This window comes from Cydia fagiglandana, chromosome 3 (assembly GCF_963556715.1).
Source record: "Cydia fagiglandana chromosome 3, ilCydFagi1.1, whole genome shotgun sequence".
In the NCBI taxonomy this organism is placed as follows: Eukaryota; Metazoa; Arthropoda; class Insecta; order Lepidoptera; family Tortricidae; genus Cydia; species Cydia fagiglandana.
This window is the reverse complement of record NC_085934.1, coordinates 11,864,996-11,891,366: the sequence shown is the minus strand read 5'-3', so window position 1 is coordinate 11,891,366 and position 26,371 is coordinate 11,864,996. Positions and strand designations below refer to the sequence as shown.

Here is a 26,371-nt window from a genome sequence, read left to right as displayed (position 1 = left end):
CTGTTTCCTTGTTGATTGCAGCGGAGGTTACTGTAGCGTTGGACATATTCCGGCTTATTTGATAATGACATAACTTTCAGAGGACTTCATCCTGGAGTCAGTGGTCCGCGGCGAGGTGATCAGCTCGGAGTCCCGCAGCGACGGCGGCGGCGCGGTGCGCGAGGTGCGCATGCCGCTCGGCCTCTACCACGACCGCCTGCACAACGTGTACATCGCCGCCGGCACGCTCGGCGCCGCCATCGCCATTGTGGGCGTCGTGGTCAGTACACACCATATACATGTCTGTGATTGTTATCTTTCGGTGCGCATGACCAAAATATTACTTCCCAATTCACATGTCTACGAAAGACAATGCTATGCTATGTTAAAACGAAAAATAATCTATAAGGTTAGATATAATTCTCATACTTTTTCTCTTGACCCGAGCAAAATAACACTAGTGATTTTCTTCTTACACACAAGACTTTATAATATTATTTAAAACTTCCGCATTTTGAACACATATCTTTTCGTCGGGTAGTTACACAAATCTCTATTTTGACATTTTGCTGGGACATCAGTTAGCCGCGACCACGACCATTGAAACCTGTGTCGAAACGTCGGTAAATAAAGGTAATTGAATAAATTTCGCGTTAGACCCGTCTATAAATGTGAGTTAACACATGACCTTAACAAAAATATGGACATTCCAGGTGACGGCATGCCACTGCCGCGTGAACAAGACGTACTCGCGGCTGCTGTCGCGGCTGGCGCGCGCGCCGGCGCCGGCGCCGCACTGGCTGCACGACAAGCGCGCGCCCGCGCACGCGCCGCCCGCGCATGCGCCGCCCGCGCTCGACACCACCGACATGTACTACACGCTCGACTTCAGCGACAGCCAGAGCTCCCCGCTCATACAATAGCAATCACTCATGAACTGCTCCGATGGGGAACGGTTCAAGATACAAATTTAAACCGCACAACTTGCATTGTACGAGATGGGGTCCCTTTGTTTCCCATAAAGTTTTAAGTCATAATGTATTGTTTGACATATTATCGTTAGTCATAAAACTGAAACCGTTAACTTTTCAGGATTTTCCTAAGGTTATGCTATAGATAGGTGAGGTTAGGTTAGGTTTGTTTTGTGGCAATCCTGAAAAGTTACGCGTCTCTGAGAAAAACCAATTATGACTAACGAAAATTCGGACAAACGATACATTATGGCTTAAAACTATTTGGGAAACAATAGAGACCCGTACGAGATATTTGGGGGTATTCAGAAAAACGTTTACCATTTTTTTTTCAAACAAATTTTGAGTTATTTCTTCTCAGAACTTCGACTATATTGACTATTTTTTTGTCTTAAATGTAGTTTATGATACAAGCTTTTATCGCTGACTGTACTTTTTTAAACGGGAAACGGAGACAATTCTAACAAACCCAAACACACTTAGGGTAAGGTTGCGTTGTTTTATCACAGAGTTCCTAATATGGTCATCTCCTGTGTCCATATTCATATGCCTCGGTGGTACCATAATATTGCATTGTGACTTCAACTTACATTTGACCCGAATATACAAACATTCTTCGCTATAGTTCAATAAAAGCTTATATAAAAATAAAAAGTAGCCCTCTGCTTCTCACACAAAATGTATGACTTTTATGAATCAGTGCTGACGGCTTATGTAAGTTTGACAAAAAAATAATGGTATGTACAATTTCTTTCATAATTTGTATTTTTAATCAGAACTCAACCATCAACTTCAAGCGGGATTAATAAACGGAATATTATTGTCAGTCGTTACTTATTGCCAAATATAGGTAACTTACAACAACGGGTAGACTTAAGGAAACCGGCATAAATGGATTATTGACTGAATGTATAGTAAAAGCACCATGATTGGTGCCAGGTAAACATTTACCTAGAGAAAATTTGGAGTATTTTTGATACTTCACAGACACTTTAAAATGTCTACCTGGTCTTTCATATTTTCAACGTGGTTAATGAGAGATATTGCAATTGGTTTCAACATAATTAACAAATTGAAACTTTGTTGTTATCTCCAGTCATGGGCAGTGTGGTGCCATTTATTTTAAACGAAGCAGAAAATGTAAAGTCAAACTTAAGCAACTCTATGTCTCTTGTTAAATAACAAAATGTTGCCAGTTGTTAAAAACTGGTGTTAAATACGTATTTACAGGGTTTGTGCTATACGATGTGCTCATTTTGATGATTTGTCCATCATAGGGGTTTTTACTATACCTATCTATTGCCCAATTATAGATGGATAGGATATCGGTTTATTTCATTCCATTTGTGCCTGCTTTCGAAAAAACTTTTCAATCTAGTTTATTCCGTTTTGCTTAGCGTTTTACTACCTCTTAATTACCTATACACAATGGATGTTAGAAGCGAGTGATTCAAAACTTAAATGCGTATTAGGTAGGTATTCTGCTTTCCGCTACGTGAGTGTATCGGCAATGTGCAATATGTGCATATATATGTAGATAAAAATTCCCAGTACGACCATTGCCCAATATGTATACGGCATGACGCAGACGTTGTGTCACATTGCTAGGTACGAATATGTTTCACAGATTACGCACCCAAAAAGACCTTTACGAGCTACGACGTAGCACTTGTAGTAAACTTGGGCACTGAAAGAGTTAATATTAAGATCAGTCCTTCGACAGGCAATTTCTGCTATTATACGGCCGGAGCCCCACTGCTGCTGCGCACGCTATGTACACGACCCACGTTCCTATACAAAATTTCGTGGGCTTGCCCACGGTTTGTATTAAAACGCGGGCCGTGGATGTAGCGTGCGCAGCAGTGGGGCTCCGGCCTACTTGTGGAGTGCACAACGTCGCACAGTACCTAAGCTATAGAAAAGTGATAATTGTAACCCGCCCTATTATATAACCTACTTGTATAATATTAGGTAAATATACATAGACCTCCATACAAATACCATTGTGATTGCTAGAGCTGAAATAATTAATAAGTACGTAATGTACGTAGGCTTAGTGATCTCTATTTTGCATATTATTGTGAATACATATTGTTGAGGTGAAACGTTTAGTGTAAAGAGATGTTAACGTTGGTGGCGGTTAGATAGATCTATAATAATAATAAGATTTCTGTGGAGAGAATGCATTTGCTAATATATACCATTTGATGTCATTTTCTAAAAGAAATAATCCTTAATGGTGTTATCTACTTAAATTTATTTTATCCGTTAAATATATTCGGTGGGTTAACAGGCATAAACTCATAAAACCCTTATAAATTAACCCACTAACAATTCCATATCTCCATTTAGGGTCCCAATATGTGTATTTATAATAAATGATTCTCCTATAAACTAACCCCCCAGGGATCCGTAATTACTAATTATTGATAGTCGGAAAACATATTTATGCTACCCATTTATTTGTTGTTAAAAATATTAGTAGGTAGTTATAGTGAGGTAGGTAATTATTATTAGTTACCTATATGTTTATATTTTTAGTCGTTTCCTTTTTAATTACGAGGTAATTAATGTGAATCATAAGTCAAGAATAACTAGTCTAGTTAAACAAGAGTTAAAAAGTAGCCAAATTGTATATTGGTATGTAATATATTATTTACATGAGCCAAGGTAGTCATTAAATGAGCTAAATAAATCCTGAAAGCTTCTGAAGTCGGAACAAATGTCTAAATCGGATAAACTTGTTTGTCTTACAACTTACTCGCATGAAAACAAATCAGTAACGTAATCAGTGACAATTATTAAATCCGACAGTTGAATGGGGAAAAACAACAGTTCACGAGCTGTGTGGCCTGTGTGTAGCATTACTCTTTTACAAAAAAATATGACAATTACTCGTTAAAAGTCATGATACCTATCTACTAATAAGGTTGAGTGAAGTTGCTGTTGTCCCTAAAAGTTTGCCGATCCCTGGGTCTAAGGACAACACGTATCTATCTAATGGTAATTTTATTAAGCTCATTATACGCACCGCATAATTGTCAAGCCCGTGAGTCTTTGATTTGTCAATATCTTCATAGAGTTAGTTTTCCCCACTAAGTGCCTATTAGGTTTGTCAAAAATGCTTATCGTAAAACCTAGTTTATACAAGTACCTAATAGCTTTTCTCCGATCCGTCTCTAGTAGGGAATGCAAATCGGTTATTTTTTGTATGGTAATAACCGCGGTTTCGGTTAATAACCGATTATTTCCATACAAAAAATAACCGAAAATAACCGATTTGCATTTCCTAATCTCTAGATAGTTTTAAATAAAGCCGCGTTATAAAATTAGTGAGTAATAAACCGACATCGTACATTGTATAGCAATTACGGTGCAACATAGTTGAATTAAAGGAATTGCTAAAAACAATTTCTAAAGAGATAATTAAGGTTCGTATTATTTATATGTGACTTCCCACGGGTACAGGTACCTTATGGCGGTATTATTAATACATAGCTCCAATATTATTGCGGCGCTATGCGACGTAAGCGCCAGCCGCCATAAGGTACCTTTTTCCGTGGAACGTCACATATTAACTCTATTTTTATTTATCATTTTAGCTAGATTGGGTATATATAAATCACTAAAATGCAACAATACTGCACAGAAGTTTTTACAAAACTAATGATGTTTCGGTAATAAATGTGACGTCCCACGGTCAAAGGTACCTTATGGCGGGTATGGAGTTATGCATACCCCAGTAATCTACAATAAATAAGCTATCGATAACACAAAAGATCAACCTCCTAAGTTGCGTAGTTACAGAGATATGATTTTTTGAAAATAATGTTGTGAAATGAGCAACTTTACGATAGAGAAGTTTTAAGTTTAGCCTTCTAAAAAACTATGTTCCTGAAGTAAGTTACATAGTTGACTACAAATAATAATACCTTATATATCTGAGATTAAAAAAATGTTGCGACTTGTTCTGTAATGCAAATAGAAACCTTTGATATCGACTGATTTATGTGTATACTAACCAGTCTCTTGAAAATAAAGTTTTATTTCATTTTCACGATTGATTGCAATGAACTCTCAAGATTTAAATTTTATCTATTAGAAAACGACACTGAGAGACAGTTTAAGCAAAAAACAATACCGATTTAGAGGTGAAAATGTATTTTCTGACTTTTTCATATAAAATCAGAAAATTGAATATTTTTACTTTTAATCTAACACACAATCAATTTTTCTGAGCACATATGAAATAAATTCTGTCTTTCAAATGAAATAAATCCTAAAACCCCAACTAAATACTATATTTAACCCCTTATGCCACTTTAAACTTACATAACAATAACAGTATTTGCTCCATACATTTACGAAAAGGTACCTTATGGAAATAAATCTAATAATACATCACTACAAAACATCAATCACATTGAAGCTTTTATCTTTTATGAATAGAAAATATTAATTTACATTAAACTGCCACAAATTTAATTGGTTCTTCGTCATAATAATCTTAAAAAAGACCAATAATTTGTATGTAATGAAAAGGTACCTTGTGGTTAAGTTACATGATGAGGCATGATGATGATGGAAAAGTTAGGATAAACTAATAATATTTTGGGGTAAAGATGTTATAAATCGTCTATTTCTTATCAATAATATATTTTGGTTGCCATTGAAGACAAGCGGCATTGAGGTTCAATGACCTTAGATATTCATAAGGTAATGCGTCGGGTATTGGCATTTTTCAGCAAACCAATGGCTGATTTATTGCATGCGACCAAACCAAATGAAGATTATTCTAGTTAAGAAAGACTTGACGAGAGTAACTTTAGTATAATAGCAGGCTACTTGGATTTATAATGTCGGTCGATGTACGGTTATAATATTTGCTAGGCGCCCCAACCAGAACTGAAATTATCAAATTAGTTTTGCAGAATGCTAAACGAAGTTTAATGTTTTTACGAAGTGCAGAATGCTCTACCAAACTTCTTTTCCCGTATTGACTAGTTTTTTTGGAAATTTTCAACCTTATTTCCATAAGGTACCTTTTTACTAAACTCTGAGACGACGTTACTAGGCTTATAACTAACTTATAACAAAAATAAAAACAGGTAAACAAACGTTACGCATTAAGGTTTGAGATCACACAATAAAAAAAAATTGAGCATTTTTTCACCTCTTTACAAAACATTTCATAACTCCGAAACTAGAAACCCTCATAAGGTACCTTTTCCCGTGGAACGTCACAAATAGTTGAACATGTATATAAGTATATGACTGATCTTCATATTAGATATTTTCCGACTATCTTCAGCTTTCTTTTGATGTTCTGGTTCAAAAGTACGTACGGTCGTTATCGAATATCTACGATACTAACGTATGGAATTTAATAGTGCCGCCAGTCATATTGTCATTAAATGTTGAAATAAAATCTAAGTCAAAATGTTTTCTGTGCGTTAAAATCGTAGGTAGGTACTTTTGCAACCCACTTTACCTAAACCCATTATGTTAAATTCTGCAGTAGTTTATATAAGGACCTAATTTATAATTAATGAAATAAGTAGACAGCATACTTAGATACCTATTCGCATTGAACAGTAATTAAACTTAAGTTAAAATCAATTTGTCCTCTTAGCTACAAAACAAAATAACCAATTTGCAAGACCCCATATAAGAGCACCGTGAACAAAGTTTTGTGCGGTGCTCTAAAAAAAATAAAGACAGTGAACAAAATAGAGTTACCTACCTACTTATGCTAAGTTATAGTATACCTACTTAGGGAACGTTCTTAATCAATCTCTAAATTGTACTAGATCTTCGTCTCAATGCTTTCGTGATCTATGTAATACTTAAGTACCATGTGCTTTGTGTGAAAAATTCTGATATTTACCTACCTACTTATTGTTAACTTTAAGGCTCCATTAAATGTTGATGGTTCCAATATTGTTTCTTTTTGTCTTCCCTTTATCCCTTCGGCAGACACGGCACACCAATGTGACAAATCAAACAAACTTAATGTTTTGAAGAAAAACATTTTTATTTAGATTATAAACTTTGATAAAAATAATTATATTAATAATATTTTATGACAACTTACAAATATTCATATAAAAGAATAACGTAACATCTATTCAATTTAATCTTAAGTACAGTAGAATTTTATAACGAAAATGTGCTAACACTTTCGGGGTGTGTTTAACTAGTGTGACTAAACTCTCTCGCGACGCGGGCGGCCGCGGCTCGCCGCGACTCGGGCCCGACCCGACTCCGACCCGACCGACGACCCGACAACCCGACCACTGACCCGACATTGCACAACTCCGGCGGCCGCGGCGGCCGGCGTCGCGCCGCGCGAGCCCATTTAACTACTAACTGCTTCACGTATTTATTGCTACTGACGTTTGTGACTTATGACGAGATTCAGAATCACGATCTAACATCAATGTAAGTAAATATTAAAGCTGCACGATTAAAATAATAAGAACATAAATAAACATTACGTGAATACGTATAAGTAGGTATAATAACAATGTCGTTATAGTCCCCCCCCCCCCCCCATTCGAGCGTAGACTTTGAGCAATACGCGTAACCATATAAAATTTATATTGAATCGAGATACTTCGATCCCTTTTACGTAAGCAGTGGATAAACATTAACGAGTGTCGTTTACATAGGTACATATCTTCAAATATAATATGAAATGCAGATATAAGTGTTATGCGATGGACCAGAGGAGTCACAACCCTATCGCAATAACATGGAAGAAACGAGATACAAGTAATAGAAAAGTATCAATAACATTATCTTAATTAAAATTCGATGTCTATCTGCAATTCGTGGGACAATAAAACGAATTATATTTAAAAATCTATAACTAACATCATTAAGTACTCTAAATTATGTCATAATATGGCAGTTAATCGAACCGTCCGCACTAGGCACTTCTCTTAAAAACTCTTGGGCATGTCCAAGACTGATCCTTTTGGGAAACAGAACCTGGTTCTAAATTTTGAATATAATCGGTGGAGAAACTTAATACATAATATGATTTCAGGGTCATCCATCACTTGAATGTTAACACGATCACAGTTTCCAAACCAATTTGTTTCATTAGTCTAGTAACCTTTTTTGCTTAACAGTATTTAAGAAAGTAACACATTGCATCTATTTAGGTACATATTAAGTATTTTTTAAACTTGTGGGTCATATCATTTCAGCGTGGTTGCATATATGTATAATCCTGCATAGTATAGAATATAGAACTGGCCTGGGAACGTGTTAATCATTTGTTTGTTAAGCTATGAGATTAAGGCCCAGTTCCACCAACCACATTTAACAGACTGATTAACGTCAAACAGCAGTGTAGTATGAAATTCCCCAAACAAAAACATTTAGCGAACGCTTTAATGGTGACAGACGATTTGGTGCAACCGACCCTTAATCGTAAATGGCAACGTTGTAACAAAATGGCCAGTCGCTTGCATGTAAGGCGTAATTCTATACATTATTCATTGTTGAGTACATGTATGGATATCTATATATAATTTGCTGCGATTTGTCTACGTAAATCCAAATATGCAAATCGCTGAAAATTATACAAAAAAACCATAATCAATCAATTCAAGCGATAACTTTGGATATGAATTATAAAATGGCACGGTAAATTACCGTTATTAGGTACATGGTAAAGTCTTGGACACAGCATACATTTTCCTTAATCTAAATTGTTGTCATGGCCCGATAACTTAAGTATCGAAATTCGTTTATAATAACAAAATCTATTATCAATAATACCTTATATTATACACAATAAACCAATCCCACAGATGATAATGAAATTGTATTTCATACGGACTCGTCCTTTGTGACTATGTTACAATGACTAAATATCCTTTTCTTTTTGAAATTACTAGCGGCACTTTATGCGTGAATGATAATGGCAAATAGTTGTAAATACAATAATAAAGTTGTCATTAAAATTTTTCGTTGTAAGTATTTTACGAGAAATTCTAAAAGGGAATAGGCTCATTCGGGAGTTACAAAAATAAATAAGGACGTAATTTACAATATGATAGTGAACGATGAAAATAATGACGAAAAATCTATCGATTCCTATAGCTAGAGTCACCATTACTAAATGAATGAATTGAGCGAGCTTATAAAGCAAACTTACGCTTATAAAACTTAACAAAGTGGATGGCATTTAATTTGACTTAACTCACTTATATTAATTATTATGACAAAGGCACTTCATGCTTTTACTTCGAGTAGATAATAATAGTATCTACTAATACATAATGTTTTGTGACAAGAATTTCTTACTTTTATCATCATGGCAAGATTCAAAGGTACCTGTTGAAACGTTAACTACATACAGCTAGTATGATAACCGAGTGAATGGCACACACGTTTTGATCAGCAACAGATTACACATTTATAACTAATACAGTCAGAATGAACTAATTTCTTCACATTAGAGATATGAATGTCTCTGTCATCGTCGTACCGTAACAATAATAAATTCTAGCGTGGTCGTTATTTACAATGCGGTCCCACAAACGGATGCCGTCCTACGACAACCACCATGATATTTTTGTGACAGTAAGTTTTAGTAAAAAGAAAGCTACGGTGATGAATCGCTTAAAAGTAAATTTCAATGTGAGATCGACACTTTGAGAAAACGTTTAATCAGTATTTCTCATAACGAGTGTAACTGTGACGGAGACTGTTGGAATCAGTGTCCAGAGCGTGGTCGGCACGCGGTAGAGTCTCTGCGCCGGGCGGCGGCGGCGGGCCGGCTAGTGGTCGAGCGGCAGCTCCACGAACGTGATGTCGTAGAGCGGCTCGTCGTCGGCGGCGCCCGCCGGACGCACCTCCAGCAAGAACAAGTCCTCGTTGCAGTAGTAAGCTAGCATTTCATCGTCAATTTTGGCCGTAATCCTGCAAATAATATTTTGGTCAAACACTGACAATCTAAGCCGGCGCCGGCACTCATTCGTTCAGTCATTCTTAAAGAATGCGACAGTAAATGACAGAAGAATTATGTTCCATTAATTATTGCAAATGCGTGCATCGATTTACACATTAATAAAAGCTATTCAAAAAAAGTCATTAGATTTCAACAATTGAAGGAATCAATCCATCTTTGCGTAATTTACCCATTAAGTATGCATAATTTTATTAGTTGGGTACTTAATGCTATTAAGTCGTTAGAGTGCTCAATTTATTAATTCAGTCCAAGTGCTCACCATTATTGCAATATAAATTAGGTTTTGGGGCAAGGTCTGTGCTGAGGGACATGATTATTGTAAATGATATCATTTTATGTGCAGCTTATAAATTGCATCGGTTATTTTGAAAACAATCAAAGTCAATGTGTATTTTAATGCGACCTTGTTTGTTTTCTAATCAAACGATTCAATTAGGGGTATAATTATTTGAACAAGCGTTGCAAGTTAGTGGCGCGCCCGGGGCAAGCGATGCTAGCGCGTGGCGGCCGGGTGTGTGAGACACGTCACAACGACAACTATCTAAGGCCAATGAAAACCACTTACCCTTTCTTGTTCTTTCGATAAAGATTATTAATTGCCGAACTTGAAATTTTGTACTTATTCTCAATCTGAAAATAAGCAAAAAACAAACGATTACAAACGGGCCTTTGTTTTTTTGAACCGAGACGTCTCGTCTGACGGAACCGGTGGAGTGGTTTCACAACGAGATGATTCGCGCGAGTTCTGGCGACGTGGTCCGGTGCGGCCGCGCGGGTGTTAATTACAACATGCAGTTATGATGACGTGTGTATTGTATTAGACGGGGTTATGAAGCGCCACATCGGTTACAGCGGCGCCGCGAGCCACGGCAGCGCCCGGGGCGGCGCCGGGGCCCGCGGCGCGGACGAAGCGTCTCGATTACATTGGTTTACAATTTTGAATATTGGTAACATTAACGAATGTCGAGATAGCGAGAAAGTATCCAAGTCCATCTCGCTCCCTCACGTTCTGCGGTTAGCCGACATCACCAAGGTTATTCTCGTGCTGCCGCGTCGAGCGGCGGCCCGCGGCCCGCCGCGTTGACGAGCCCTAGTCAACGTGGCGAGCCATTAAGGCAAGCGTGTGCAAAAACAAAAAGGAAAAACAATACACGTACTTGAATTTCGTTCAGCCGTGACTATTCAACCATAATCTCAAAGCTAGAGTCGATTCAAACAAAACAAACTGAAATTCGGCAACATTAAGCCATCAATCATTTGAAAATCATAACAATGAAAAACAACTGAACTAATAACCGTCCGAACTCAAGCAGGATTTTGTTGACGTCATAGCACCTTAAAATGTATCTTAGAGCCGCGTCAGCGTCATTCAGCTATGGTATAATTACGATTTAAACGTAATGAAATTTTAATAGAATCCGCTCATCTAATATTTCAGTTGCCTGTGGTAACTTTGAAAAGTAACAGGTAAGTGATAATCATATATTTCAATACCTATGAGAAATGGATTTAATTTTAAGGTGCTTCTATTAGAACGTATAACAGTAATCGGTTTGTAAAAACGTGGTTGAAACAGCACGGCGTTGTTGAACAGAGCCGATGGCCGTATTGGAGAACGTATATAGTTTTTCCCTGGCACGTAGGAGCCGGTAGTGGAGCTCTCGTGGTGAAGGTACTGACCGCATGCAGCAGGCCCTGCGTGGTGGGCGGCGCGACGTGCAGCGGCGTGTACACGTCGTCGGTGTCCTGGCGCACGTACAGCATGACGCGCTCGCTGAGCGGCGGCGTGCCGGCGCGCGCGCGCTTGCCCAGCACGCCCTCCAGCTCCAGCGTGTCCTTGCGGTCGCCGTACGGCGAGAGGCTGCCCACCTCCGACCTGTACCTACATACACAATCCCCTTTATATCTCTGTTTCTGACCATAACGATACTTCATGCTACAATCTAAATTAAACGCAAGCATCTGCTTATGTTAAAGTATTTTTTTTTGTATTTTATATTTATATCCATATTATTATAAAATAGGAACCTAACTTAAGTTTAAAGAGAAATAAATAACACTATCTTTGCCTTAAACATTTTTTTTTTGAATTTTTCCTAAATATAGGTTTATCAGATTAACTACTTACTATACGCTGCTATACGGTACTAGGTCAAATTCGAAAGCAATATGGTTCACAAACGTTTGTGCTACAACAATAATTTTCAATCTGAACAACGTAACAAACCAACATTTTACAATTTAGCCATAACAATTTGCCAAGTTAATCGGTGCTGCAATCGATCGGTTGAAGGACTAGCATTATCTACCCATAATTGTTTATTACGGAATTTTGCTTATTCTTATTCTTGGTAATTTGAGATATCAATAATTTGGCGCTGACTTTAACTAATAACCGATATGACATTTGCTTAAACAAAATGTGACTTTATCTGACATCGATTTGATTAATAAGCTCTTTGTGTACTTGGTATCACAATGAATTCATAAGTATATTCTTGCGTCATGGGTATTGTAGTATCATGTTTCGTGATCGATTGAGTAATCAATTTACCTAGTGTAAGAAGTCGAAAATTTGCATTATTATGCAGGTATCAAGAGGTTATATCAGCGGCATTAATTAGCGTGGTCGCATAAAAAATACAAACAACGACAGAACATTGAAAATGCTAAATCCTTACCAAGTCCTAACGTACAAAACGCCTGTCGTTTAATAAGTCAGATGGTTAACAGGGATTTCAATGACATGTATTTTTTCTGTCCTTCTGCCAAGCCAAGTTAGTAATTCGTATAAAAACGGCTAGCGATGTGAAACCTCGTTCGAGTGGATTCCTCGGAGCAGTGACCGAAAAGTGATAACAAGTGTAGGTGTGTAGAGCAGATACTTACGCGGGCGCGTCAGGCGGGAAGTGATTGTGGAACTTGAGCGCAGGCGCCTGCGGCTTGGCGGCGTGCAGCAGGAACGGCGAGGCGCCCTTCAGGTGCGCCTCCGCCAGCGCCGACTCGTCGTGCCCGTAGAACCCTTGGATGTCCATCCCCGTTAGCTTGTCGATGTCCTCAGCTGGGCTGAACAGTACCGGCGGTTTCGCTAAGTCGGCCATCGTATAGAATTCACTCCGCTCCGTCACTGGGTGGTAAATCTCGTCCAGCTTCTTTCTATTCGTAGCAGACATTTTTCTTTTCGCTGCTCTTCTTTCTTCGTCCCGTGTTTTTCTTTCCGCGCCCTATAAGCAGAATGAAGAAACTTACATTGAAGTACGGTACGGTAGTAAACATAAATAAATAGAAATTATCCTTAACGTTTCACAAAAGTTCATAAAAAGGGAACTATTCGGAAAAAAATCTAATACAAGTTTATTGGCGGGATATCTCGTGTTTCTATTGTAAGTATACATCTTTGGCCTTTTTGAATAGATCTGGAGATCTTACCTTGTCACAAAAAACTTTAATTTGGCAGTATCCTCTGTGATACACTTGTGTGTCGCGTGGGTCTTCAAACGTGTCAATTTGAATGTGCAACGGTAGGCCCTGAAACCAAATAATATCAATTTTATTTTATTTATTCATTATACCAAGCTATTTATGTATTAGCTACGTAATTAATCCACTCGTATGTAGTGTAAAACGCAAACATTCAAATACCTATGTATCAACCGCTCGAAAGATTATCTAATAGTTTTCGTCTGACGCAATTTCACGTTTCGTGTCTCACAACGAGTATGGTAACAAAAAATTGTTTTAATAAACCATAAGGGATAATTACGTCAAATTTACGAATAAGGAAAAATATGCACGTGTCTGAATCGAATCGCGTTAAAACGTCTTAAGACTGCATCGAGCAAAATCAGCGAAAAAGGCAGTCACCGTTTAGTCGCTAGCGTTCACATCTCTTGATAAAAAAAATATAATAAATGTCATTAATATCCCAAAGAGTGTGTTTACAACGAATCACCCTTGAAAATCTGAAATGTTTTACAATATAATAAATACACTTATGCAAAGTTGTACCTAAAACGTGATGAACGAGTGTCAGCGTTTAGTAAAATTTGTATAAAAAAATCGATGCTCATGCTATAAAATCGAGTGATTTCGAAAGCCATATAACTGGACTACAACGAATCAGGCTTTTCCTATTTTTCCTCTTAAAGGCTACAGTGAAATTCAATCGTAAACGTAAACTTTCGTATAATTTCCATACATCCGCCATATCTGTCAAATTCTCCTTCTCCTCAGATGCCCGCTGTGGGCCGTTGGAAGCGGACGCGTACTTCTTTTTTCCAAGTTGACAGTTCGATTTGGCATATATATTGACAGAAATTCATGTCCGTATACGAATGATGATACCAGTGAAAAACTGTGTTCAAAATTAATAGGGTAAATAAATAACGTCACACGGAGATCTAGAGTCATTAAAATTTCGATTTATTTTTATTCACGAGTCATAATACTTAAAAAATATGACAAATTATTTAATAAAATATATTAATACAACCAAATCAGTATAATTAGCTTCTTCCTAATTCACTTAAAATGAAAAAAGTTTGAAGATTTGTTATTTCTTATTGGAATAAATTTTCATTGTGCTGGTATTCATATTACGTCATTTTAAAAACATATATGACATAATGTCAATATACTAGATAAACAATTTATCAACAAAATTCTTCACATTTTAGCCTAAACAATATAAACTATTAAAATTTTATTTATGAAGACGAAGCAATGTTGTTCACATAATTTCAGCAATAAAATTCTTAGTTTCAACCAGTTTTGTTGCTATTCTAAGATCTATCATGTGCTTTGAAAGTTAATGCAATGATATATCATCAAGAAATTGAAATCAAGACTCGACCTGCAGTTTCAGCGGGTTTTTGTGGCTATATCATCAGTTGAAAGAACGATATTTAAAGCCAGTGGCATCGCAGTGGTCTGGTTTACGAGTACCTATATTGGTTTCATGTGACGATGTTTATATAAATGTATCTATCAAACAACAACGTGCTTTTATTTCATTGATATTCGGTGCAAAACGATAACTCAGTAACGAAATAAAATTATCAGAAATGAATTTGGGTTTTTTCAGTGAACGTTTATATTTATGAAGTCGTTTATGAGGTCTTATGTCTTATCGGCGTGGCTTTGGCCTTTGGACATTTTTGTAATGCTTTGTAATAAGGTAGGTTCTTTATCTTTATCGTTATCTTTATGGTTATCTAAATCCCTAATTGTAATAGCTTTTTTTGAATGAATTACAATTTAATTATTTAAATAAAAAAGTGGTCCACAAACATACACATCCGCTTGGTCCGCTAAAATAATTTAAGTGCCCTACATAATAGGTATATTTAAGATTAACAATCAGTAAACATCATTAATTACGCTCAAATGCTTATGTTTCAGTACAAATTGGGTGAAATATTTCCGACATAAAACCTAAAGGTAAAAGTACAATTTGCTAAGTAAACTGTCAATCTAGATTAATTATAATAGAAAGAGTCTTATAAGTTAGCTTACTGAAGATTTTGAACAACAAATAGGTACTAAATAAAATACAATTTGTTTTTCCATGACTCATGTAGGCCGTATTTTACTATAGACCATTTTAAATCTAAGATGAAATTAATTCATGATAAAAGCTAATAAGGCCCGGTAGTATTTTCTGTTATTCTTGAACTTGTACTATGACTAATTGTAAGAAGGCCCACTGTCAGTGCCAGTAACAAGGCCCGGTTCCGAACCAACATGGTATGTTTTTTTTATAAAATGGATTTTTCAAAAGCTGTATTAAGAAACATGAACTAACTAACTAACTATTTTGGCTCAGCGATCCAAAGAGAGTCTTGGCCTCCGAAACGAGAGCGTGCCACCTGTCCCGCTCCTGCGCAACTTCCTGCCAGTTACTGACGCGAAGCTGAAGTAGATCCGCCGCCACACTGTCTTCCCAGCGATACCTGGGCCGACCCACCGGACGGCTACCAGTCGGACGTCCCAAGAACGCCTTCTTGACAGCCCGATCCTCTCCCATTCAGAGTAGGTGACCGAACCAGCGAAGTCTGTGCGCTTTCGTTTCGCCGATGATATTGGGTTCGGCCACTAACTCCTCGATCTCGGCATTTTTCCAGATCCTCCAGGTGCCGTTATCTCTCTGAATAGGTCCCAGGATCTTGCGATAAACTTTTCTCTCTGCTACCAGGAGCTGACCTTCTTCTTTTAGTGTTAGGGACCAGGCCTCACAGCCATACATTAGGATAGGCCGTATAACGGTTTTATATATCCGTAACTTTGTATGTTTGCTGAGAAGCCCGGACACCAACACTTTGTGGAGGGCTGCACTGCACCGCAGGGCGTTTTGGATGCGTATTTTGATCTCCTCCTCTCTGGTGTTTGTGTCGGTAACAGTAACAGCAACAGTAGCAGTGTAAGAAACATGAACAAATGAGAAATATATATTGAATTGGTTTGGTCATAATATCCTGATTATTAATAAAACTATTTCAGTTAATATAAAGGTGGGCCTTATATGCCTCACCTGACCTTATTCGTTCACATTTAGATCCTATAACTATATTTGGTCACTTTGGCCGTCACTATCTATTTGATGCCGATTGTACTAACAATTAAAAGTACAGCTCATATGTACTTTTACCTGTACTGAAACTTAAGCATTTGAGCGTAATTAATAATGTTCACTGATTATTAACATTACGTGTTAAAGAACTGTGTCCCGATTTGGGCCATGGTGCGTCCATTAATGAATCGCATACTAACGGATAGAGGTTTACGAGTACATTCACAGAAAAATGATTATAGGCAACCCAATACTAGTGGCTTAGTTGCCGTTTAATGATTCTGAATCTGAAGATTCTTCTTGGATACTGTCAAATCTTATAAAATATGTCACCCATTTCTGTTCATGGAGGTTTTATTAGTTGTGTTAGATGCCTTGCATACCGTTATTACCAAATAATGGGCTGATAAGGCCCGGTAGCAACGAGATCGTACCGTATACCAAAAATAAGGGAAGAGGGGAAATGGTCGGCTCCCCGGTCCAATCTATGCTATATTTCTTCATGCTCTTAGCAACTTATATATCATTTTTGTATAATCTAGGGACGAGGAATTCAGTTTTTAAATAATCGTTATAGGTATGTATAACGATTCATACAAATAAACTGATTTTTGCACAATAAATGAATATTATATGTATTTTTTTACAATCACAGTGTGGTGATTTGTACTTAATAAAAAAATTGTTAAATTTTGCTCATTTATTCTCCATTCTAAAAAGTATCACTATAAAATAGGCACTCATATATTTTTTCTGAATAATAATTGTGGCACCGCACGTGGCAAGTCAAACATTAAATATTGAAATAAAATTAAATAAAATAATCATCTGGCATTTGAAAAGTGTGAATACAATGTTTTTATATTTTACAGATAAATTACAGGTGATAATTTTACAAATGAAATGAGTTTCTGCCACCAGTGCCACCCTATTATAAAGCCTTAGAGGATATAACCAACGGAGACGCCATGTCTAAAATTTTCGGTACAAAATAGTCTGCCGTTTTTTGCGGGGAAGGGGCACATCAAATGTATAGGTACGTCAAGTCAGCCAAACGTCAGTCCATACATATGGTTGACATGTGGTTGACCATTGGCCGCCTATTTTCGACAGAGGGGAACGCCTGTTAATGGCGGCTCCATTGTTAATTACTCCGAGTATAAAGCAGTAGACTTTTTTAATAATAAGGTATGCCCACCAAATACGCTCATAAGAACGATATATTCTATCGATATAGGCTATGAACTATCTAATGATATACAGGGTGTAATCGTTAAGTGTAGTCAGGCTATAATTCCGTAAATATAACAGATATCAGAAAATTTCGAATTGATATAGAGAGCGCGTAATCCAATGAGTAAAATACATTAATATTTTTATTCATAAAAGCAGAAATATCCCAAACATTAACTTTAAACCCTCCCTAACTCCTAAATATTTAGTACGATGACTCACCCCTCAAAGAACGTTGGTGTCGTAAGAGATAAAACTGCTTGAGATTATTATTTAATAAACGGTAGTTTTATTATTCTATTACAGTTTACTATCGCAAATAATGAATCTCAAGCAGTTTTGTCTCTTAGGACACCGACGTTCTTTGAGGGGTGAGTCGTCGTACTAAATGTATGGGAGGGTTTGAAGTTAATGTTTGAGATATTTCTACTTTTATTTAAAAAAAGTTATAAATGTAATTTTACTCATTGGGTAACGCACTTTTGATATCAATTTGAAGTTTTCTGATATCTGTTATATTTACGGAATTATAGCCTGGCTACACTTAACGATTACACACTGTATAAGTTACTTCAGGACGCGCCATGGACCAGAACCCATACTATCCGGGACACAGTTCTTTAATATTATGTAGGGCTAAAAAGGCCCTCTGTCAGTGCGGGTGACAAGGCCCGGTCCTGGGCCTTATTGAACGTATGAGATGAAATCATCATCATCATTTCGGCCTATATACGTCCCACTGCTGAGCACAGGCCTCGTCTCATGCGCGAGAGGGCTTGGGCTATAGTCCCCACGCTAGCCCAATGCGGATTGGGATGAAATGAGATGAAATAGTACATTTATATATTTTAATATAGGTAATTATGAGTTATTTGATTTCCCAATAAGTTTTAAGTAAGCATCACTTACTGACTTACAAAAGTATAAGTGTAGTACCTGAATTTTATTAGATGTTTTTAAAGCTTTATTATTAACAGAGCTTTAAAAATTAAGTTATAAGTGAAATTAAATAAGCGTCTTTAGTTGTAAAAAAATATGTTACAAGACCTATAAGTAATAAAGGGATAATTTTAGATATAGTCCACTTTTTTCGAGTAGATAGATGAGATGATTTCTTATATTTTTAATAATAAAACTCCTAGGTTTAATTCGGTCTGTCTACAAACCGCATACCTACCATTGCCCACCACCACACTGTTAACTGACAGTCCGTAAACCTTATTACAAAAGGCATAAGGTCCACCGATGGACAGTTAAGAGCGTCGCCGTTTTGAACCTATCTTAATACAAAAGTCAACAACGAAAATAATTAATTACCTAATACGTCACATACCTATGACATGACATGAACAAACAAGGAAAGCTATATATAAAAAAGTGTTTTTTCTCTGTCTTCTCACAAAGGAAAGCTGTGACAGTTTGAATTCCTCAAAGAAGGTTAGTAGTTAACACTAAATTCGAAGCAGCACCTTTAAAAAAACATTAGGGGTCACTGACCTGTCCCAGTAAATTGAGGTAGTGTGCGTGAGCTGCGTTTGTGTGTGAAATGGGGTAATTTGACAGAATCTGAAAATTTACCCTCCTCTACGCCCTCTTAATTGCTGCGGTTCGAGGTCGGCGCACGTCACCGCGGCGGGCTTTACGCGAGCTGAGCATTCGCTTCTAGACTACCAATATAAGAGTAACCTCGTCATCCATAACACCAATGTGTAATCAGAGATCACAATTATATGGGATCGCCTGGTTAGTGTATTACACAATGTATGAGAACGTCGGGTCTGGAGGGTAATCGCGAGTCGGACTGGCTGTTCCGGGCGGACGCCGAAAAGTGCGCTAGCGGCTAGGACGCCCGGCTACTGTTATGTACCTATCAAAACCATGCGGAGCAAAAAATTTAAACTTAATATTTCATTTAAAATGGAACTGCTGTAATTTAGTTTTACGGGTATAAAACAACAACCAACACGTTACTCATAAACCGCGTGTTGAGGTAAATGGACAGTTAGAGTTTAGAATATAAGTATATAGGTACCTATTAATATTTTAGAATAAGTAGAAGCAAACGAGCAAACATTTCAAACTCAATAATTTCAGGACATGTGATAATGATAAGTATAGTACCTACCTACCGGCGTACGTATCGTACCTAATTACTTTTTAAATACCCGATGAAATAAAAATGCATCTACCATGTCTGTAATCAGCATCGTAGACCATCAGTGTCGGAAACATACCTTGACTCCCTTTTGGCTGCTAAAGTCTGTGCTGAGGCACTGTACTGCAATGTTGATCTGAAATAAACAAAATATCATGAGAGCGGTCCGGTTATAATGATGTTAGATTCTCATTACTCTGATAACACCGGCGATGTAAACAGCACACATCCTGACCGCAATGACAGGCGCCAGGGGTATCAGACTAAGACATGAGAACCGCCCGTCACTAATGCAGTTGTATAAAAAATATAAAGCGACTGAGAATTTTTCAATGAAATATTGGCGATGTTGGTAGTATCCAGTGTTGCGTTAGGGTCATTATAGCGTAGCAGGTAGCTAAGGGCGGTGCTGGTGGCTGGTCTACCTTGCTCATTACCGCAGTCTATGCAAATGACCCCCTGCGTTTTTCCTCGCCGCCACCGCCACCGATCACTGTCCGAACGCATATTATCTGTCGCTAACAACTCGCATCCGCTGTGGTTTCGCCCAACAATAAATAATTACGGATATTGGTAACTGACTACTAAGTAATTTACGGCAATAAAAGAAACCAAGAAAAACAAAAAGCGCACACATGAGTTTGTTGGCATAGCGCAATGATCTCTCAAACCATCCGTATTCTATTGATATAATGCTTATCTGAGTGAAGATTGCCTTTTTTATTGGGTACTTATTCTATCTTATTTAACGGTAGGCTCTAGGTAGGTACATTATTTTAAGCGTTGTGCGTTGTACCATAAGTCTATCTACATATATAAATATGAACTATATTAATGCACTTATAGGTAATTATAGTACAATGAATTTTATAAATGCAATTAAAAACGGAGACCGTTGTTTATTATTCAATAATTTAATGAGTGCGATCGCCGCCCGGCGACCACTGGCGGCGGCCAGCGTTCTCAGGCGGACGCTTGCAGATTTTTTTGTTTCATTTAGTCGTTATTCGACCAAATAAGGTTGCAGGATTCTATTTAATTACACTGTAATAAGTGTATAATAATATCATGAGTTGTGTTTTAATGCTACTTCACAATGAGAATTAAGTAGTACCTATACGAATACTTACTCTTTATGAAGTTTCTAAATATTTTGATCAACTTTTTTTTGAGTAGTCATTCCTTTTTCATTTTACATAAGTAATTGTCCCGATATAGCCAAAGTATCATTTTGAAGTCCTTAAAACTCGAATGGCCCACCGTATACCTACCGACACTTCGCATCTCACTTTTTTTAGAAACCGCCTAAACGTTATTTATTTTAATGATTTAATTTTAATCTCAAGACCTTAGGGTAACATACCTTAGCAGCACTCTCGAGCGGATTCCAGTAGATGGCAATGGCGTTGTGCGACACCTCCTCGATGCAGCCCGCCAGCCCGATGCTGTTCTTCGTGTCTGCAACAAAAACACGCATTTATCAACCCCGGCCCGCAGTAATGACGACGCAGATTTCGATTAAGATATCAACTCACAATACGTCATCGCCGACGGAAATTTATTAGCAGGGCGTGAATAATCACATGACGTGATAACATCGATTTATCAACCATTGCGTTCGTTTCGACAACTGTTCTTCTAGGGTTTATGTAAATTGGTGATGTCTTTTGATTGCCTCGTCAATTATCCTTTGTGCGAACGAATAACGTGTTTTGACGCCGTGTTTGTACGCATTTGATTTTATTATACTCTCAATCAAGTCCAATTTGCAAATGGCAGGAGACGGGTAAGTACTACGTGTATATCACAATCTGCATCTGCACTTAATTATTTTGAGTCCTAAGGTTCTATAAAGTTCAATCGAATTAACAGTTCGACATTTCATGTCATTTACTTAATCCAATTATAGAAATAGTTTCAAATGCAAATATAGAAACTGTTTAATTGTGACTAATATTATGACTAATATTTAGATATTAGTCACAATTAAACAGTTACTATTATTAAATTAATTTAAGAAATTAACTCATTTAGGTACTTTAACTAGCAGGCCGTGTCACCGTCATTAGGTAGATTCATCAGTAGATGTTATTCGAGTATTCTAGTAATATTTAAGTAGTTGGTACATATACTATGTGTACCAACTATGTACTTACTTATTAGATACTAAATCACTTAATTGCGTTAATAATATTATCAGATTTTGTTAAAATTGAAGTACATTTACGGCCACTTGCACCATTCCACTAACCCGGGGTTAAGTGGTTAAACCGTTAACCCAGTGTCAAATGTACTGGAAACCATGCGAACTACTGGTTTAACCTGATAACCCCGGTTTAGTGGAATGGTGCAAGTGGCCCTTAGAAAACTATAAGTGAGATAAGGTTTGTTTTAAAAATGGAATATTTAGTGTAAGAAAATATTATTATGTATCGAGTCAAACAAAACATTGGACGACACATAACATTCGATTAGCACATTTTTTTGACAAGGACAAACTATACACGAGTGACGCTGGAGTCGACAACATGACTGGCAGCCCCGGTCTAGGGTTATGCATTATCGGGCGCGGGGGTGGTGGTTAGTGAGTAATCGGCGTGGCTGATGCGGCGTGGGCGCAGCCCTATCAGCGAGGCAGCGATTTGTGCGGGCGCCGCTCGCCGGTGCCGACGTGTTTATGACGACCGCCGCCCGCCCTCACACGGCCTTATTGTTTTAACTGCCTCCAACGAATTTACGAGTCTGGCTTGCGTCCTGCTGTGAACAATACGCCTTCTGTGCTGTCACTCAAAACGCTTCTGTCATATTTTTGGTGTGTTTTACGGAATGAGGCAGGGAAGAGGGTAAAATTAGAAATTCAAAACAGTTACATGCTTAACGTATTTTCATTACCTACTAATTCTAATTACTCATTGCTCATACTTTATGAATAAACAAATAAACTTTTGTAAAAGTATGTGAAAAAGGATAATAAAAAGCACATTGACAAACGAAATATAAGAGTCAAGATACCTATACGTTGGCTTCTCCTCGTCTTATAAGCTGCATTTCATAGGCTTCTTACTAATGAAAGCTACGAAATAAAACACCGAACCGAACACTAAACCCTTTTCCCAAAAAAGTAGCCCCGGCCATGAGACTAAAGGTAATCAGGTTTTTTTAAATAATAGATTGTGTAAGAATTTGTGAGGTAAATAAACCACCGCCACAGAATAACTGGGGTAGAACCGCCATCATTTCCAACCAGAATACTACGAACAACTAATTCCCACCTTACCCAATATAATATAAATATTATTGTGTTCGAGTAAGTTGCGAGTCATATGTGAAAGATTTTCTGAGGATAGGTACGTTGCGTTGACAGCAGAGGACCTATCAAACTCATAATATGTGTACACGGCCATAACTTTTGCTAAATTTGTTTCGTGGCGCAAGTATAATAAATTTGAGACATGGCAAAACAAACTGTATTTATATACAGTTTGTTGTATATACAGCTTGTAACTGTATTTATATACAGTTTGTTTTACAGTAAAATCTTTAGTTTTGATCAGTTTAGCGCGATACATCAGGTAGGTGCTTAAGCAAAACCCTGTCAAAAGGAATAACCAAAGACGCTCGGATGCGTTGGACACGCGATACAAGAAGGCATGTAGTAATCGGAGCCGGCATTGTGCGGGTGCGCCGTGCGTTGCGAGTCCCTGCCCCTACCCCCGGCCTCGTTCCCCATCACCCCTTCGCTTTCACACGCCCGCGCACAGGTGTCCGGTGTCGCCCTTGACGCTGCTCCCGACTCCAAGATCATACAATTTCTGATGCCTTACACATTTTACATGTAGGTACATATATAAATAACGGACATCTAACGATTTCTTACTAATATACAGTTGCACAATCCTGAATTTTCTGACTTTGGCGTTTACCTAGGTAGGTAAGTTTTCTTAGGATCTAATAGCGACTACAAGTAAAACAGATGAGTGCAACAATTTTATTCCTAAGGAATAGGTTAGAGTTTTTTAATGGTACTCGTATGAAGCATTACTATTTTTAAGTTTTAATTTTTGGACGTTAGACGTTATATCATTGTTTATAATAACGCAAACTAAGTAAAAAAACAAAACTCAAGTAACATCGAGATAAGCTAAAAAAGCCTTGACATTAAACTTGGCCCGGCCGCGCGAATTAATGTCTTCCATGTTTTTATTTTCCTTGAGATATAATTTATGGGCATTGCTTGTGACCGCGGCTTCACTCATTACTAATGCCATAGGCACAGCTAAGCGTAATGTTAGAATGTGTAAAGTGTCATATATCACCAATGCCGATGTTTGCCTGGGATTAATTCCGTCGATGACGCTTGGCGCCGCTGTCAGGCCCACTATACTTCAATTGAACCGATTAACTTACGTTTTCTAGCTTCTTTAAACTTAATAACATGCCTATAGAAGGATACGCGCCTTTTATATTATATTTTATGTACAGACGAGGAGACAGAAATTGATGATGTTAATTTAAATCGAAATTGTTTTATATTACTTATCCTGTTATGTATCATTATAATTTGCTTCGTAGGTAGGTATTCATTATGGTTTTTTATTTAGTTTACTGAATAAATTAAGAACAATATATTTGTATTACACGCAGGGATGAAATTCGTTTGGTGGAAAATGGATGAGATTTATTGTTAATGTTTGGTTGGAAAAATTAATTTCATTTGCTACTTTTAGTGTCTAACTTGGAATCAATTATCCTGCCTCTAATTTTTTATTATTTATACTCGTAGTAAGTAAATACAAAATATTTAATAAACATATTATAAATGTATAAATAATTAATACCTACATATAAAGTTGCAAACTAAACAACTAAATGGGCGGTACTTTGTAAAACAAATGCGAAAAGATCTTTACCTACCACAAGCCATCTATATGATATATATGTATCTAAATATGTACTGAATACTAGCCACATACTCGTGATATGTACAAAGTCTGGTGTTTAGGGCGATGCAATCAATATTTCGATATAATTTCGAGACGTGTTGAGCATACCTGAGAATAAGTCCCGAGGTAAATAGGCGCGGTACGCGGTCGCGGTGCGCAGGCGCCGGCAGCATCACGCAATTAACATGCTAATGAACGCGCCGCGCGATATCATCGCGGTACTTATGTGTCCGCCAGACTATATTGTATCATTCCTTATGTCTCTTCTTTTCGCGTTAGACAACTCACCGCGCATATATTAAGCATAACTGAAGCCATGTTTATATTGTGCCAATAAAATGCTGCGGTTCAATATGCAATTGCAATTTTCTCATCTAAGTAACGAAGACAGTAAACTGCTTATGAATACGTGTGTACCTGCCTATTTAACAATCGTAGACTTAAAAATAAATTCAACGATAACTTTTAATTAAGCCATTTCACTAGTTGAGTTTAGGGCTCGATCAACGTTTCTTAATAAATAAATAAATAGGTTCCTTTTAAATATTATAGGTTCCTTTTTTTTTTTTACACAAATTGACTAAGCCCCACGGTAAGCTCCAATAATAATGTTAATAATGTTTACGATTTCCTGTTACTCACTAAAAGTTTAAAATAGCAGGAAAGCCCATCGCGTCAAATATCTTTATTGCTTAGATCGTTTTATTCAACCTCACATCGTGGAAACGTTACATTGAGTTTCATATCTTTAATCTGGTTGTAGCCGTGGAATGCGTCATTATTACTAGGTTTACAGAGGAGGTAATATGAGACCGGCAGCATTAAGCAAGCGGGCAGTGATACTTACGCGGCGGCGCCAGGGGACTATGAATAAGTATATTTTTAGCCGGGGCGATTGATAGGTTCGCAGAGTGTGGGCCGCGAAAGAGGTAGACCTTATATATGCAAATGCTCTAACGAGATAGTATAACGGCGGGAGCGGAGGACGGGAGGTGCGCGGGAGCCAGCCCGCAGCACAGTAATTAGACCCTCCTGGCCACGCGAGAGCCACCGCCGACCCTCACGCAACTACTCCCGCATATTTCTGTGTCGCCTCAAGCACGACTGTTTTTGTGCAGGTAATGCCGTGTCTCCGATCCTTGTACGCGCTACTGTCCGATCTGAACTCTCGCAAAAACAAAGAGTCATTGTTTTCAAAATGATCATCTTAATGGACATGTAATTACTCTCACTCACGCGATGTAGCGTTTAATGTGCAGAGGAAGACTGAATATGACTTACCGGCGTCTAGTATCCTTTGTTTTACAGAATGTTGTCTCCCGTGCCAGAATTGCCATGCTTTAATTTCATCTTCAGGTGATTTTTCTTCCCTGAACATCAACATCACCACACTCTGAAACAAAATAAAATAAATTTAATTAGGAATGTTTAAATCATCATCTCATTTTGATTTAGAAAGAAACTGAATAAAAAACATGGTTGATGGTCTACGACTACAAAGAATGCCATAGTACATAAATTGATACAGAGGGTGGT

The 26,371-nt window shown here is 37.5% G+C and overlaps 2 protein-coding genes across 4 annotated transcripts in view; one reads left to right on the top strand and one right to left on the bottom strand.

Moving 5' to 3' along the window:
• LOC134680042 (delta and Notch-like epidermal growth factor-related receptor) overlaps nucleotides 1-6,890 on the top strand; it is a 54,217-nt gene extending 47,327 nt beyond the window's left edge. Inside the window, exons 11-12 of the mRNA XM_063539028.1 lie at nucleotides 81-259; nucleotides 693-6,890. Coding sequence (XP_063395098.1) covers nucleotides 81-259; nucleotides 693-902 — 389 coding nt within the window. The 3' untranslated portion in view covers nucleotides 903-6,890. The remainder of the gene's footprint in view (nucleotides 1-80; nucleotides 260-692) is intronic.
• A 73-nt stretch (nucleotides 6,891-6,963) lies between these two features.
• LOC134680063 (protein grainyhead) overlaps nucleotides 6,964-26,371 on the bottom strand; it is a 153,383-nt gene continuing 133,975 nt past the window's right edge. For 2 of the 3 annotated variants that reach the window (XM_063539072.1, XM_063539074.1), the window contains 8 exons: nucleotides 26,117-26,228; nucleotides 21,256-21,350; nucleotides 19,972-20,028; nucleotides 13,366-13,464; nucleotides 12,826-13,160; nucleotides 11,617-11,818; nucleotides 10,502-10,566; nucleotides 6,964-9,887 (listed from right to left, as the gene is read on the bottom strand). In XM_063539072.1, coding sequence (XP_063395142.1) covers nucleotides 9,746-9,887; nucleotides 10,502-10,566; nucleotides 11,617-11,818; nucleotides 12,826-13,160; nucleotides 13,366-13,464; nucleotides 19,972-20,028; nucleotides 21,256-21,350; nucleotides 26,117-26,228 — 1,107 coding nt within the window. In that variant the 3' untranslated portion in view covers nucleotides 6,964-9,745. The remainder of the gene's footprint in view (nucleotides 9,888-10,501; nucleotides 10,567-11,616; nucleotides 11,819-12,825; nucleotides 13,161-13,365; nucleotides 13,465-19,971; nucleotides 20,029-21,255; nucleotides 21,351-26,116; nucleotides 26,229-26,371) is intronic. The other variant, XM_063539073.1, reaches the window with a different exon arrangement.